Source organism: Telopea speciosissima, chromosome 1, assembly GCF_018873765.1.
Source record: "Telopea speciosissima isolate NSW1024214 ecotype Mountain lineage chromosome 1, Tspe_v1, whole genome shotgun sequence".
Lineage (NCBI taxonomy): Eukaryota > Viridiplantae > Streptophyta > Magnoliopsida > Proteales > Proteaceae > Telopea > Telopea speciosissima.
The window spans coordinates 16,923,001-16,940,092 of NC_057916.1; the positions used below are offsets into that span (position 1 = coordinate 16,923,001).

The following is a 17,092-nucleotide window of genomic DNA, read 5'->3' on the forward strand; positions in this document are numbered from 1 at the left end:
TTACAACAATAAAGATTTTATTTTATAACTGAATCGCGGGTATCAAATATATTACCGCTACTGTACATGGGACTAGCTACCGTCCACCTACTTTCTTCCTGGGCATCTTCCAGTAACTCTTCTCATGGGATCATACAGTTGTGACCCCATGTACATTGTTCAATTCCACCTCTACCGTTGAATCAATAATACAATATAAGAGATGGATGGGAACGAGAGGCTCTGAAGGCATACCAGAGGTTGGTTAAGTCCATCAGCCAAAGCCCAATCACCTCTGATTGGATGTACCATTAGATGGCACTTCTACAATACCTGACGGAGGAGTTTGTGGCCTTGGCGTGCTGACATCAGCTATTATAAACTCATCGGCATGAAGTGCATCCACATCACCCCATTCAACACCAGCTACATTGGAGTCAAGGTGACCAATCAAAAAAGAGAGGAAACGATTGTGTTAATAAGAACAAAGCAGCATTGGTTTAGAAAGGATACGTTCCGTCCTCCACATGTCTGTGATGCTAACTCCAGCATCTGATAGAAGCCAGTAATCTGCATCACTCTGCAAAAGGAAAGAATTAAGTAATGTTAATATGACCAGGGCAAGGGGTGAAAAAGAAACACAAGACTTTTCAACATGACATGGACACACAATGACATACAAAAGGAACCCCAAGGGAGTAACTCAGTTGGCATGGACAGAAACACTTCTCACAATTAAGAGATCATGAGTTCAACTCTCCTTGGGTCTACTTATTGGAAAAAAAAAAAAAGAGGAGGAAGCACAATATATGGAAGAATATAATACACTCTAAAAATATTACTGTGTCTGTACCCGTACACAAGCAACAATTTCCAGAAGTAGGTTTATGTTGCACACACAAACATATAAATATGTGCAAGTTGCTAGGAGAAACCCTAGATTCCATCACCAAAGGAGAAGAAAACAAGCAAATGTTTTCCGTCAACTTTCCCAAAATCAAATAAAAAGGAAAGCATCAACAGATAAAAAATTAGCTTGTAAACCATCAGAGCTTATATCAATCACTTACATCAACATCTGAGGGTACAATCTTCATGATACCACCCATCAAGTCCTGTGAGGCATTCAGATCTGAACACATCCTATGATCATCTTGTCCCTGCATCCCTATCTCTTTTCCTCTGCACTCTTCAGTGACCATTGCTGCTACAGTATTCTCATTGGATCCTGAACTTGATGCAATTGGAACGCTTGGAGATGCCTCGACACCGTTCAACTCCTCAAACTTCTCTTCAAATTGACTGAAAAGAAAGATAATAAAAGGCACTGAGCCACTCAGGAACTCCACAAAAATCATGCATCCTATCTAAAACCAAATTGGCAAATTGTTCAAGCTTCATTTGCACACAGCAGGTAGAACATCAATACTCATATAAGTTACATCAATGTAGTTGCAGCAGTACCTGACAAGGTAAACATCAATAGGACCCATTGTGCTTCTAAGTACAATTCTATATCTCCTTTGGGGATAATCAACTGCCTGTTAGAAGTGAAAAGTAACGTATCAGAAACAGTAAATGTAGAACTTCCTTATGGTAGTCTTTCCTGGAATCTTAACTACCTCATCAGGATCAGGGACTTCCAAAGTAGTTCCATGTGGAGCTTTAATTGCGATCAAGGTCTCATTCTGCCAGAAGCAAGGGATCAAAAGTTCAAACATCTATTACTTACAAACAGTGGACTAGAATTTAATGTCTCAGAAACAGAAACCCAGGAAAGTGGAATGTGTACTAGATTGAAAATGCCACCAGAAAACTTGACAGATAACAAACCAACCTGGAAGCAGGGTAGGCCTTTGATGTCTTCTTCAGTTACAAAGAGCCACCTAAACAATTGGAAGAAATAGAGTGAGTGACTTGGTTAATTGATACACTACTGCTAATAACAGAATCTCAATGCATGAAAGACACCAAGATATTCTACTTTTGATTGTTTTCATCCTCACTGAGGTCTCTCAAGCTTTCTTGCATTTCTCTGCAACAAATTAAGTATCAGCATCATGCAGTGGTCACAAGTAGCAAAGACATAATTTTCGTAAAACTGTACCAGCAGTTGAATTAAATATATATAACCTTATTCGATCATCTAATCCGCGCTCCTCCATGGAAAGCTTTTCAACTTCTGCCTGCACAGAGGGGGGGGGGGGGGCAGAACACATAATGATCTCTTTTCTGAACACCACAAAAGTTCTACAGAACCTGCAGATGCCATCTAGGTCAGTTGGTAGTCTAGGGAGGTTCTTACCCTAGACTTGGCACCTCATTCCCTAATGTCATAGTTCCCAAAAAAAAAAAAAAAAGGAAAAAAGCTGAAAGATATAATAGTCTAAGTCATCTAAGTGTTTGCATGGTAGTGAACCAAAATCAGCTTCTACATACCTGTAAAATAGAAACATCATCATCAACCTCCCCCGGTCTTGAGACATCAAGTCCCCTACTCAAACAATCAAATTCATTTAAACTCCGATGAGCTTCAAGTTTAGAAACCAATAAATATATATATGTAAAGCCTTGAAGAATATAACAGAAAATTTCAAATTACTTCCAACGTATTCTGTTCTTTAACTTCTTCTCTATAAGCCCTATTCCTTCCAAGACATTTGTTATGTCATATATCCTCCTCTTTTGTACCTGTACAAATAGGAGCCCATTGATCAATTAGTAAATTTGACATATATACCATATTTGATTTTGTATTGAGAATTGAAATGCTAACCTCCAAAATGTCAGCTGCTTTGTTCAGATCAAGAATGCCATCTTCTGCGCGTTTTATCAATTTGATAAACTTCTTTGTCAAGAGACCTGAAAGGAGTCAAAACACATCATCATCTTGCTTTCAACGGTAAATTCTCTATGAAAACTCAATAGGGCAAACCCTGCAGAACTGATCATTATTGGTGGAGATTACAGGCAAAGATTTAAGGACAGCCACAAGTTAAATTACCTAGAGAGCTGTCATAGCGACAAGTACCAACTGGGGTGAGAGTATTGCTAGGGGAACCTGCACATTGTACATGAAATATCCTATTAATATCCCCTCTTTTATTCCTCCTTTATTTCTTTTTTATTTTCCATTTCTTTCCCTGAGATTGATCCAAGAAAATTAGTTGCAGAGAAAGTAGGCTTTCACAGAGATCCATGAGAGGATCTGATAATGAAAATAAATGTCCCAGAACAAAATATGCACGAAAGAAATTCTCACCAGCATTCGATGCTGGAGTTTGAGGCCCAGCTCTATTTTGCTTTGAGACTTTTTTGTTATATATCTTGCCCCCTTTTCCTGATACAGGTGTGCGGATGGGACTGTTAACCACTTCAGTGTATCCAGGACTGGTAGTCCACTCACTGGACTCAGCTTCAATGTCTTCTGTTTCATTCTTCCGCTTCAAAGGCTGCAAGTGCCAAATTGCAGTCAGCAAGCTTGAAAAAATCAATTTAATTGCAGTACTACTTTACCAGTCATAATGGCGGGAAACTCATGCACTGGGTACATGAAGTGTTAAAAAAAAAAAAGAAAAAAAAGGGCATTATTGTATGATAAAAATAATCACTATGGGGTATAAAACTTCAAATATTCAATCATTATCTTAACCCAACCCAATTGAAGCAGAAAGTATTAAAAGCTAGCAATGCAACTAAAAGGGAGAAAGCAAGATTTCCTGTTGGTCATAAAAGGAAAAGTTTTAGCTAACTTGTCAAGATACCAGACATGAAGTGAAGCCTGGCACAGCGTTACCAAGGTTTTCCATACCAAAAAAAAATAAGGACCAGTATTTGTGGTGCTGCAACACCAGAAAATCCTTGAAAGTAGTTCTAGAACAACATAAGATGGAAATTAGCCACACAAAAAAAACTACATTTCCAGCTGCAAGAAATGTTTGATCAACAAGTTGTATGCCAGATGTCATTCTGCCAAGTGATAGATGTCAAATTAACAGAGCAGGTTCTTAAGATGTCTTTGTGAACTCAACACACACAACGCAATCAAAACTGATCTGATGGATATAAAGGTCTCCAAAGAAGCCAAGGCTAAGACAAATCACTGATTAAGACTAGAAATGTTATTCCAATGCACCATTGCTTAAGAACTCTCTCTCTCTCTCTCTCTCTCTCTGTTGGAGGGGAGGAGGTTGGTATCTTAAAGCTTGCAATATGAGACCATAGAATTTTCAATTTTTTCTCAAGCATACTTGAAGAAGAGCCAAGGAAGTTGGCCATCCAGGCCAGGGAAGGTAACTTTTTGTCATTTACACAGTCAAAGCACCAACTGGTATCCCCCCTGTTATCCTTGAAACTATCTTGAACCCACACATGCACATCCATAGGCATGGCATACCTCAAAAACTTGAATGTTGAACCAGCTGCCCAATCTCCACAACATGTTGATAAATTGACTGATTTTTTTACTATACAAAGTCCTCTCTAGGGAAACAGAAATTAGCAAAATGAAAAAATGATGAGCTAGGTCCAGATGTCTATGAAATTGATAAGGGCCCAAAGCAGTGCACATTGTGATGATTCAACTAAATTATTTGCCCTCCAGTAACCCAACCTCACAGATTTAGTTATTCGAGCACATCAAGGTACCAAATCACTTTCAAGGAGCTAAACATCACATTTCTCTCAGTTTGAACTGAACTAGAACCCCAAGTTGAAAGACTATGAGCAGCAATTTAATCTAAAATGTTTACCACCAGCTGGGAGAATAGTTGTCATTGTGTCTAGGCAACCCAAGGTGTTGAAGGGGGCCTGGATGCATAGCAACCAAGGCCCCTGGATACCTAGGCATCGCTACGCCTAGACGACGCCTTGACAACTATGGCTAGGAGAGTGGGAACAAAAAATATAGATTTATGAGAATGATATATTTTGGTAATAGCATTTGAACAGTTGATTTCACATAAGGTAACCTGCATGTCAGGTACAGTACAAGTTACTTATGCTGCCTTGCATCCTATATTGTAAAGAACATTCCATCCACAAGTTGTTCAAAACTGGATAAGAACAGGTTACAAAGGAGTAGGATGGGCAGGAAGGTACAGAAAACAACAAATCCCAGAGGGAACACTGTTTGTATCTCAAGCCTTAAATGAATGAAGAAGTGAAAGTCAGTATAGATAGGCAGAGAGCAACAGCCAAAACCTAACTTGAAAACTATAATCCAGGAATGGAAAAGAACAAAAGAGAATATATTTACAGGCAATCATATGAAATCTGCAATGAAATGGCTTGACAGTGAGATAGAACTTTATTGTGTGAAGAGATGAAGGTCCCAACACTCAAAAAACTGGACTTGAGGAGAGACGAGGACACACACATACACACATTCACACAAAGAGAGATAAGAGGGGCTGGAGAGAGAGATTAATGCAGTGATATCCCCAAACCAGTGAAATCTAGTGGGAGATCAGCTTGAGACAGAATCGCAGGAAAAAAAGGCCAAACCAGATTAAGAGAAATTTAAATAACTCAAAGAGGGCAGGCCTCGGCGCAACGGTAAGGTTGCTCCTTTTCGACCCAATGGCCGCGGGTTCAAGTTAGGAAACAGCCTCTCTGCAAAGCAGAGGAAAGGCTGCAAACATTATGACCCTCCCCAAACCCTGAGTGGTGGGAACCTCGTGCACTGTATGCCCTTTTTCAAAGAGGACTTCGCTGATTATGCTTAAGTTCTGGTCAAAGGTCTATTATGGACTGAGGAAAAGTCCTTCAAAGTGTCACACTGTCACTGGAATCTGAGGGTTAGATTCTAAGTTATGGAGTATTCCTACTTAGGGAAGGACAACTCAACAACTGCAGAACGGATAAGCAGAATGGGGGTTCAAACCAATGACCAATTAAGGCTCCAACAGTTGAATAAGTGGCAATAGAAAGTAGAAACAGAACAGCCAAAACCAATTCAAAAATCTGAAGATTTAACAAATCTTAGTTCATAGTTGTCAAGGCGTCGCCTAGGCGCCTTGTTGGCGTCGCCTTGCGTCTAGGCCCTCTCCAACACCTTGGGTCGCCTAGATGCCGTGACAACTATGTCTTAGTTGCAAAATGCATTCAAGCATTGATTGGAAAGTTCAGGTTTTGAAACTGAAACTAAAATAGAAAATATATATATATATATATATATATGTGTGTGTGTGTGTGACAGGACTCACCACCAAGGATTCCTACTGAATCATCAAAGTAGGGAGCATTCTGAATCACCACTGAACCAAAGGCAAAAGCCAATCTTTCATTCATCAAATCACTGTACAAGGCTGTAGCCCCTTACAACTTATATAGAAGACTCAAAAACAGACTCTAATTCAGAAAACGAAATGGCTAAACCAATACTGAACTTGTAAGGTAACTTAAACTAACTAAGAAAACTGAAATAAGGCTGATCTCTTAGAGACCTATTCCAGCCTAACTAAAACAATTGATAACAAATAAAACTATGAAATAAGACTCTAACTATACTAATTAATAAAGTAAATCCCTCATTATTCCTCCTACCCATATTTTAGGCCACTTTATTACAACAAAAACCCACTAGACTAAAGGCTCAACATGTATAGAACCCAAACCAAGGCTTATTTACACTAAAATAAGTGTCATCTTGAACAATGACTAGAATTCTGTTTGAGAATATGTTGATTGTGGTGAAAAAACACAAAGACGATTTCAACTTTAAATTGTGTTTCAGGGCTGGCTTCCATCATGAAGAGCTTAGGCTGCGGAAGAAAGCCTATGTGTCTAAACTCAATACCAAGACTAACAAATAGTCTATCTAACTTTAGCCATACAAAATAAGCATTTTAATTTATCAATTCATAAGCTCAAAATCTATGTGATCAAGATGGCTGGACAGTACCAAGTTAATATTGGATCCTCCTCACATTAATGAAGAGGGCCCACATGTTGAGGTGGCGAAGTGACCACCATCATCTCACTCTCTCTTTCTCAAGTACAAAGTACAATAAAGAGAGAAAGGGATGGGTTTTAACACACTTTGCCTTGTTTTCATTGGTATTTTCCATACCGTGTGTGCGCTTGTTTCAGCGAGAGCAAAGTTATTCCTTCTTTATTGATTCCCTGTGTGTATGTGGAGAAAAAAAAAGACAAATAAATTACTCCCCGGGTGCTCTCTCTCCTGTGTATGTGGATTGTGGCGTGACAGCATTCTCCCTGGCCAGGGAAGGACAGGTGACAATTCCTCCTGTATTAGTCATTGTTGGCATTAAGATGAGAATATTGTATTTCTGTGAATCCACCTATTATTTTGGTCAGTTAATTTTTAATCCAGAGTGGGTTATTTCTCTTGATGCTTGGTAGCCTCTTGTTTGATTAGAAAGGATTCTCGTAATGGAAGGTTTATCTAGACTAGATCCCGTGGTCTTTTCCTTTTACCTTAGAAGGGTTTTCCACATTAAAAATTGGTATGTCCTTTTGTGGTTTGGCTTGAATTTGATTTATCTACATTATTAGTTTTGTACATACTTTGTTGTTGTGTCCATTAATTGGCACACATGAGGGAAAGGGCTTGTTTTCTCAACAAGTAGTATCAAAACTTGGTTATTGTAATCGACTGTAAAATATGGATGGAATGATTAGTTTGAATGGGAGCAACTGGATGATTTGGTAAACAAAGATGAAAGATTTATTATATTGCAAATATTTGTATGCAATTGTAAGGGCGATACAACGAAACCGGAAAAATGTTTGATGTTGAGAGGAAGACCATAGACCAAAAAGTCGTTGGCTTTATTCAGCAATGGTGATGGAGTACCAGACCCTCGGTTTCACTCCTAGGCAAGCCCATGTCTGGGCCCATGTGATGGATATATTTAGGCCCACATGCCCACCCAGTTTTCTATCCCAATATCCATTGAGCCAGCTTAAAGGAGGATATTTTCTTCAGATCTATGGGGCCATTAATTACCTGTGGGGAGATATTTAACTACTTGCATGGAGTGATGAAGGTGCTCAAGGAGACCAATTGTTGTTGAATGGAGATTTCTTTCAAGGGATATTGAGCTGTCAAGGAAATATTTTATTACTTTCTATTTTGTTAAGTTTCTAATTAGTTGTTAGTCTCTATTGAGTAGTTAAGAGTTACATTTTATTTTTGTCATTAGTTTCTATTTCAGTTAAAAGGCATTAGAGTTTCTATTGTGAATTGTAATTAGTTTCTATTTTGTAACCCTTCTGAATAGCCAAAAGGGGAGTTACTATTTCTGTAACCATGCATTATTATTAATAATAAAGGAGGGGGGCAGTCTCTAGCCCAACAATTTGAGTTGAAAAAAAAAAAAAGGAAAGGCTTATGCTGTTTTACTGTGAGATGCAGCTCTGAGAAATGCAGAACCTTAGTGGGAGACTAGGTTGGAGTTAAGTGGGAGGCCTGCTCTGCAGTTCAAGTAGGAGACTTGAACATATCCCTTTCTACTTCTCTTCTTTTCTTTTCTTTCGTTATTTCTTCAAACTTCTAGCAGCTGTTCTACATCATGCGTTGCTCATAACCAGGCATTAATAGTGCTGATTTAGTGTTCATTCAACTGATTGTTAAAGGTCATCATTATCTCCATCAGTTCTGAAGTTCTATATTCAGTCAACAACAACTTGCGGCTGCATAGTCTGAGGATTTTCTGGCTGTCATCTCTTTCCCTTCTTACCCATCGATCAGGCCATTAAGTCCTTCTGATATTCAGGAGTCTTGGCATACCCTTGAGAGCCGTCCCATCGACCTGAATTGAATCTTCATCCATTAGTCAGATCGGCAGTAGCAGTAAACTTTTACTTTTAGTAACTACTTTCTAATCTCTGACCCTGATTATAACTCACAGTCTAACCATCTGTTGGATGAGATATTTCGTGGGTTGTCTCCATTACTTGGATCCTATATCAGATCTAAATCTCAAGGTGATCTGACCTACGGTTGGGCTGTTTCTGGTGGTTACTAATCCTGGGTACCGTTGCTATATATGTTCCTGTTGAACAGCAACCTTAGTGGTTAACCTGCCGGGTTGTGAGTATATTGATCCTCCTGTAGAGTTGGTTCTTAGTTGAACTGGTCCTACATTAAATGGCTTGACAATACCGTTTTTTCATCATGTATCCACAAAGACGGCATATTCATGGTGGAAGAAACTAGAAGGGCTATACAAAAAGAAGATCGTCAGCAACAAAGCTTTTTTTTATCAGAAAACTTGTGAACCTGAAGTACAAAGAAGGAAACTCAGTTGTAGAACATTAGAACAAGGTGCAGAGTATTGTAAACCAGCTCCCCTCTATAAAGATTGTGCTAGATAATGAATCACAAGTCTTATCACTTCTTAGTTCAATACCTGATAGTTGGAAGAAATTGGCGGTGACTTTTAGTAGTTATGCACTAGATGAGAAACTCACAATGAGTCAAGTAACAAAAAGTTGAATGATGAGACAAGAAAAATCATTGGGTTTATCTTAATAAGAAGTACTTGTTACAGAAACTCGGGGAGAAGAAGATATAGAAAACCTCAATATTGTGATAAGTCAAATAAAATATCTAAATCAAGAAAAGAGATTACATGTTACTACTGTAAAAGAGAAGGACATATAAAAAGAGAGTGTAAAAAGCTTAAAAAATATACAAAAGAGGGAGGAGGAGAAAGAAGAAAAATATATTGTTTCCGTTAGCTCAAATGGAGAAATTATTATTCTCTCATACCATGCTACCCCTTGAAGAAAATTATTTACCTCTTACAAGACAGGTGATTTTGGTATCATAAGAATTGGCAACAACAGTACTTTGAAAATTGTGGAACGGGTGATGGGAGTGTTGAAACAAATGTTGACTGCAAATTGATTCGTGTCAAAACTCCGTCTAAAATTTGATTTCTACTGAAAATTTAAATGAAGAGGGTTATAACAATCTCAAGAGGTTACATGCTACTTCTGGAAATTTGGTTCATCTGTATTATTAGTTATGTGAATATTATGTTGTTGTGCATCTCCATTAATTTGCACACAAGTGGGAAAGGACTTGTTTCCCAACACTTGGGGGATAGTCTACCGAATATGATAATTGATAATAATAAAAGAAAGAAACTTTATAAAGAACTGCATATGCAAGCTGATGAACTCTATAAATATGCAAGCACAGGGATGTGTGCCTGCATGGGGCCCGGCGCGCGCCCAGCTGTTGGATACCTCATTGGGCACCCGCTGGGCACTGGGCTCGCAGGAGAGGAGCCAAACACCCTCTTTTACTTCTGATAAATATTTCTAGTTAACAGTGAAACAGAAGGAATGAGACATTGGCACATGTTACTAGACAAACAAACAGTTCTGAACTTATAAGAGCTAATAATCGAAATAAATGTCTCAGACTGAAGGTGGAAGATAGCATATATCTCTTAGGTTCTTATGCCTTGACAAAACTCCCAAAAAGGTCAATCAAAAAGATTCATTCAATGCCAAGAGTCCTCAAGTATCACTACCTAAATTATCCACACAACCACTTCCTTTCACCTCAGGACTCGTAAGTCATCCTCAAAGCAGAATGATAAAAAATAACAGAAGACAACAGGCAATGCCAGATCTTCAAAAGGAGTGGCATCAGTCACCATCTCCTGTCTCTCCCAGTCAAACCCCTGGAACTTATTCTCCATGGAGCTACCATCATATGCTTAGATTTTCCACTGATTTCTAAGAGTGATGAGTTATCCAACACTCATAAACTCAGATTTTCTATAGCTAGGAACTTACGCAACAACTATATTCAGGCTAGACAAGTTAATGACTAAAATTAAGCATTAATTTAATCCATTACAGTGTCAAAGCATTTCAGTAAAGATTGTAACAAATGTTGGAAGAGGCAAAATCGGATCAACATGCAGACCAAATCATCCATTATGGATCTTTTTGTGTTGATTAGAATAGCTATAGTCAAAACAAGCCCACAAAAATCATCAATAAGATGGGTGGTATAGGTGTTCTCAAGCAACTTCGACCCAATGGCACAATCAAGTAGTTTAGGTTCATTTCCAGGGTAACAGTATTAATTTTCCCTCCTTTTTTGTAAGTGAACACGTAGAGCAAAATAACATACTACAAAAATCTAGTCCGCAATCCTAGACTCAGAGGCATAAAAACTTAAAAGTCAGTGGACAGTTCTTCCCTTATTTCACTCCACAAACCAAGTCAAGATCCATCAATCAGAAGCAGTGGGAATTCAGAATCATGAATCCATATGTAACCTAAATTCACTCGCTCTTTTCCCCCCTTTTGCTCCCTTTTTCTTTGGTTTCACAAACATCCATTACTGCTCCATCCATCCCAATTACCAGTAGCATCTCGCCCCAAATTAGCAAGGAGCGCATGGATCGGGAAGAGACAGGAGTAATACCACAATAAATTGAAGCCAGTAAGGGTAAGTCATTGACAAGATTATGAGTCCTGCATAAACTAAACCATTAAGCAACTCAGGACCAAAGGATCCCTCTACCGTGCTACCTCACTTTCATTCGAGCACAGGACAGTGAACGAAGGGTCAATGAAGTGCCAAAAAGCCAGAACATTGAACCCAATCCCAGCACAAGCAGATAGAGAATAACAGAGCTCTGCAGTTCAAGAAAATCCAAACAACAAATAACAAACAGAAGCATTGAAAGAAGCCGATCTCAGTTGAATTCTCCTCAAACAGCAATGAACAACACCACAACGGCAGAACCTAAATAGAAACACGTGTCCAAGTAAACTCACAGTAGATTTGACGACGATAGCTTCAGCTTCCTCATCGGGAGCCTTGTTGCGGTTCTCCGAGAACCGGTGGTAATCATCGGGATGTACGAACGGCGGCTTCGTGGACGAGAAAGGAAGGTGACGCCTCAATTGTTGTTGCTGCTGCTGAAGGATCTGCCCTGACGGCTGCACCGAACGATTGGGACCTCGGGCGCCAGACATCAAAATTTGAGCAGGTTTCCCGCGATTTTTCGGATGGTTCAGCGATCAAAAAAATACCCTCCCGTCTTTGGTTTTCAACGCGATCTGGATCGAGACCCTCGAAGCTGAAGCCTCTGCAAGTCTCCGACGATCGAAACAGATGAGAGAATCAAGTGAATCAGGACAGAAATCGAGCGAAGTAGAGAGGGGAAATGGGATCTGAGAGTTCTCGAGGGAAACAGAGAAAAACCAATGTTGAAAAAAGCGGAGAGAGCAGAAAACGAGGGAAGGAGCCCAGGAGGGAATTTAGTTCGGAACTTTGGATAGATATGGAGGGAAGCCAGATAAAACTTTTATAAATATGAAAATATTAAAGAAAAATTAGGTCCGACTGATATCACGCGTGCGAGAAACGGATATCAAGCTTGACGCGAGTGTTATTTTATTATATTATATTATATTATTTAGTTTTCCTTAATATTAGGTTTTCGTTTTTGTGGAAAACACAATATTATGTGAGTTCGTTCGAATGGCGATGCCCGCCTTTTGTCGTCAATAAGTCAATTTAGAGACTCATACTGGTGTGTCGGGATGATTTGGCGCGCTTTCGCCAACTCCAACCCTTCCCTCCTCCCCCACCAAACCCTAAACAGTAGTAGTGCTTGGCGGGTACTTTTTAGTGGCGGCGTGGCACGATTTTAGTGGCTATGATGGATAAATGCCCACTTTGATGTTTGGTGGGGCCAAGTGGACTTTAGGGTGATAAGAAAGCTGGGAGTGTTGTTGTGCTGTAGAGCATCACCCAAGTGGGCCCCCTTTACTGGTTCCAATAAACCATCAACTCAAATGGAGAATACGGGAGACTGAAGATGGAGCCCACCTCTTTCAGCGCCGCTTGATTGGAGTTCCTATGAATCAGCACCCAACCCATGGATCCCAACCGTTTATTTAATAGAGAATCTTTTTCGATGTCCGCCTTATTCTGTCGCATCAGATACTGAATTACTGATGTAGTTAGGGTGTCAAATTTGAGTTCGAACCGGTTACATCGATCAAAATTGATCGGTTCAGCTCAGATTTAATCGTAACAAAACTTTATTGGACCGGCTTCATTGTTGGCTTTTATGAAACCGAAAGAAACCAAAAACTGACTTGACCGATCGAAACTAATGCAAAACTGGACCAAACTTGAAATTTTTATTAAATAAAAAACAGATAAGGCAAATAAAAATTAACTTTTATAACTATTTTCTTTATATGAATAAAAAAACCATCCTCAGGTCGGCTTCGATTTGACCGAACTCCGGTTCAGCTTGATAGAACACCCCTAAATGTAGCAATTCCATTGATTGTTCTAATAAACAGTTTAATTGATCACATGTCAAAATTCAAACTAAAACTCAATCATATACATTTAGGTGTAACTTGCATCATCCCTTATTTTTATCGGTTAACATAATGGTGTCATTCATTTTGGTTCAAGATACAACATGCGGAAACCAAAGCCAAATAGGAGCTTCTTTTCCAAATGAGAACCGAACTGCATGGTTTCGTTTGGTCTGGTTTCATATCCAGTTTACTATTTGGTTTTGACCTGGTTTCTATTCGGTTTGGGCCCGGTTGCATTTGGTTTGAGCCCTATTATAAGTGTTTGGGCAATCTTTTTATATCTTCACCCCCCCCCAAAAAAAAACACTTTATTTTATAGGATCATAATCAACCAAGCTTTTTCCAAACATTAAAAATAAATAGAATTTATAATCCACGTTGATTAAAAATAATGAAAAATGGATAGAATTTATTCAATTCTGTATTTGGTTCAATGCAACTTAAACCAACGATTTCAACCCTGAAACAAAAAAATGAACCGAATCGAGAAAATATTGTACATTTTGAAACCAAAACCGAACAAAATTTGTTTTGCTTTAGTTGGATTAGGTTTCAGTTTTTGTTTTTGCTATAAATTGACACTATTTTTTGGGGGTAATGACACCCTTAAGTTAACATACATCAACATGCACCTTCTATGGTTTTCTTAGATTTTCAAAGTTTTATTATAAACTACGCATTCTTCAACCTGTAGTTTCGAATTTTATTTTAGACAAAAAAAACACTACTTGGTCGCGTGGCTCCTATGCCTAGACACAATAGCGTGTGAAAATTATCGCTCATTCCTTCCTAAAATAAAAAATTGCATTCATGTTGGTGCCTTGCACATGCACTCATTGATACCGTGCTGGTGCAAGGGCCAGACGACCAAGCAATGATCTCCTTGACCCTTCTTTTTTTCGTTAAAAGTAAAAAAAAGAATGAATGATGTGAAGTCTTGTAGTTGGGTTCATTATTTTGAGGATTGACTATGCCTATACTTCAAAGTTTCATTAGGCTTTGTTTAGTTGAAAGGGGAAAAAAGGGTGGAAGGGAAATAAAATTAAACCTAATTAATATAGAAATTTTTGTAATCATCAACTAACACAATTGTGTAATTAATTTCAAATTATTCTAATATAGTTATTAAATTTTATAGGTAAAAAAAGGTTAACCGGTCGAGTGGTTCCAACATCTAGACACAGGTCCGCACAAAATTACCACTTAACCCCCCAATGAACCAAAAAATCTCATTCATTCAAATGTTCATGCACACGTTCTTATTGGTCCCCGTGTTGGTGCATGCGCTACACGACCAAATGGTGATCTCTTGCCCAGATTTTATTTAGCAATTCCCTTTGGTTTGAAAAAGAAAATAAATATCAAATCTACAACAATATAATTACTAAGGGCAAGAGATCGTTGCTTGATCATGTAGTCCTTACACCAGCGTTGGTGTAGGCCAATGAGGGCATGTGCAAGGGCATTTGCCTCGATGAGATTTTTTATTTCGACGTGACTAGATGGTAATTTCATGCACTCATATGCATGGACGTAGGAACATGCGACCTTACAACGTTCTTTTTCAGAATTGCTAAACATGGCAATTGGCAAGAGGATTAATTGGTTTATACAATCATTTCCATATGGTTTTTTTTTTTCATTCTTGGAATATTTTAGATTGATACAACCAAGACAATTTCAATTTATTGACAAAAAATCTATTTGTTAACTATTTCATGAAATCAATTCAAAATTGAAATAGAAATCATACCAAATACGACCTTAATCTATTTTCAAATATTTTACATCAAAAGAAATGAAGTAATAGAGAAATCCCCATCCTAAAGCAAAGCATGACAAAACATAATGATAGAGTTTGATATATGATCAGATCATTAAATCATCCATTCACATGATTGAAATATCGATTGTAATTCTATCAAAAAAAAAAAGACATATCGATTGTAAGATTTCTATTTCAATCCAACATTGAAATAGAAATTATACCAAATATGACCTCAATCTATATCCAAATATTCTACATCAAAAAGAAATGGAGTAATAGAGAAATCCCCTTCCCCTTCCTAAGCAAAGCATGACAATTGACAAACATACTATAGATAGAGTTTGATATATGATCAACTCATTAAATCATTTAGTCACATGATTGAAATATCGATTGTAAGATGCAAGATCAAATGCTTTGATAATCCAATCATAGTTCAGATTTTTGTGTTGTGTTTACATGTATTAAAAATTACCGAAAAAAAAGTTTATATGTATTAAAAGTGTTAAATGAATGATCATGGTGCAAGTCAAAGGTTTCATTGGTTGCTGCACGTGCGTGCCCCTTGCGCTCCCCCTTATTTTTAACATATTAATATTGGTGTAATCTTAAATTGTACTATTCCATGATGTTTGTCATACTTTGGAATGCCATATGAACGGTCATGATCTAAAACAAAGGTTATCAAAAATTAAAAAAATGATCTTGAAGCATATCCTTCCCATTGGAATATTTTTGGTACATGTTATGTGTGTCTCGAATTTTTGTACCCGTTTCGAAGATTGACTTGCTCCGGCATATTTTTTATGCTGACCTAAATGAGATTTTTTCCCCATGAGGTCTGTGATGGGTCGGTACAATCCAACCCGATGGATCGACCCGCTTGAAAGAGTATTTATATTTTTGTGTCTTGTTGTGAAAGTTAGTGAAAAAAGACATGAAAAAAAGGGAAATTTCGAGCTAGGGTTTTGGGGATGGGAGTAAATGAATAGCCGAAATCTGTTTTCGTATCCATTTAGCACTATCTGAATCCGTTCATAAGCTAAACGGATGCGGATACGGATAGGCTATAACTATCTGAAAAGCTATATTTACATGTAAACAGATAAAATATCTAATTTGTATCCGTTTAGCACTATCCGAATCTGTCCGAAAGCTAATCGGATGCGGATGCGGATGCGGATGCGGATATAACACTATCCGAGCCGAATCCGATCCGTTTACATCCCTAGTTTTGGGTGAGAGTTCTTGCTGTCGATTTGAGTGTTTTTGAGTGATATCGACATTATATCTTTTTCTATACAGAATGAATTTCGTGGAAGTAGCACACCTTATTGGTGTGAACCAATTTAAATCTCTGTGTCATCTTGTTCTGTTTTGTTTTCTATTTGTGTTTATTTTAAGGATGTAAACGGGTCGAATTTGATCGGATAGTGACATTATTATATTCGCATCTGATTATATTCAGACGGATTCGGATAATATCTATCCATTGACATATTTACCGTTTTATTGATGAGGGTTATGGTTGAGACATAAGAGTCCAACATCTACCCTTTCTTTCTATTTTTTCTTGGTAGAACTAACCTTTCTTCTACTCTTCTTAGGCTACGTTTGGTAAATGTCTGAACAAAGAACATCCGTTCTTGACTAGAAACGTTCTTTAGCGTTCTTGGTCTAGAACGGCGTTTTGAGACCGAAAATGACTGTTTGGTAACGGTCTCAAGAACGCCGTTCAGAACGAAAATAGTGTTTGGTAAAACCTGTTCTTCCCTATTTGATATTAATTACAATAATGCCATTTCCTTGTCAATTATACCAAAAAAATAGTTGTAAAATCCTTTTCTCTTACCAACCTTAGCATAAAATTAAAATATCTCATTAACATAACCAAAGTAAGTATAAAAATATTTCAAATTTCAAAGATGCCATTAAAATTGGGTTCTTGTGTGAATTAGTGTCATAACTGACTATGCTATGAACAGTTGAATAAAAAGGGCC

The 17,092-nt window shown here is 38.0% G+C and overlaps 1 protein-coding gene and 1 long non-coding RNA gene across 2 annotated transcripts; one reads left to right on the top strand and one right to left on the bottom strand.

The window, feature by feature from the left end:
• Positions 1-12,255, bottom strand: LOC122649026 (transcription factor E2FA-like). Its single transcript, XM_043842374.1, has 14 exons — positions 11,755-12,255; positions 3,242-3,431; positions 2,984-3,040; positions 2,756-2,841; positions 2,582-2,670; positions 2,419-2,473; positions 2,113-2,165; positions 1,964-2,014; positions 1,817-1,865; positions 1,602-1,667; positions 1,444-1,520; positions 1,050-1,281; positions 493-559; positions 1-405 (listed from the first exon to the last, which is right to left on the bottom strand). Exons 1-14 carry the CDS (start codon positions 11,953-11,955, stop codon positions 269-271), a joined length of 1,410 nt encoding a protein of 469 aa, XP_043698309.1. The 5' UTR covers positions 11,956-12,255; the 3' UTR covers positions 1-268.
• On the top strand, positions 8,376-15,925 carry LOC122649027. The gene is made up of 3 exons (XR_006331158.1): positions 8,376-8,480; positions 14,259-14,262; positions 15,915-15,925. It is a non-coding gene; the product is annotated as an uncharacterized LOC122649027 (long non-coding RNA).
• Positions 15,926-17,092: the final 1,167 nt, after the last annotated feature.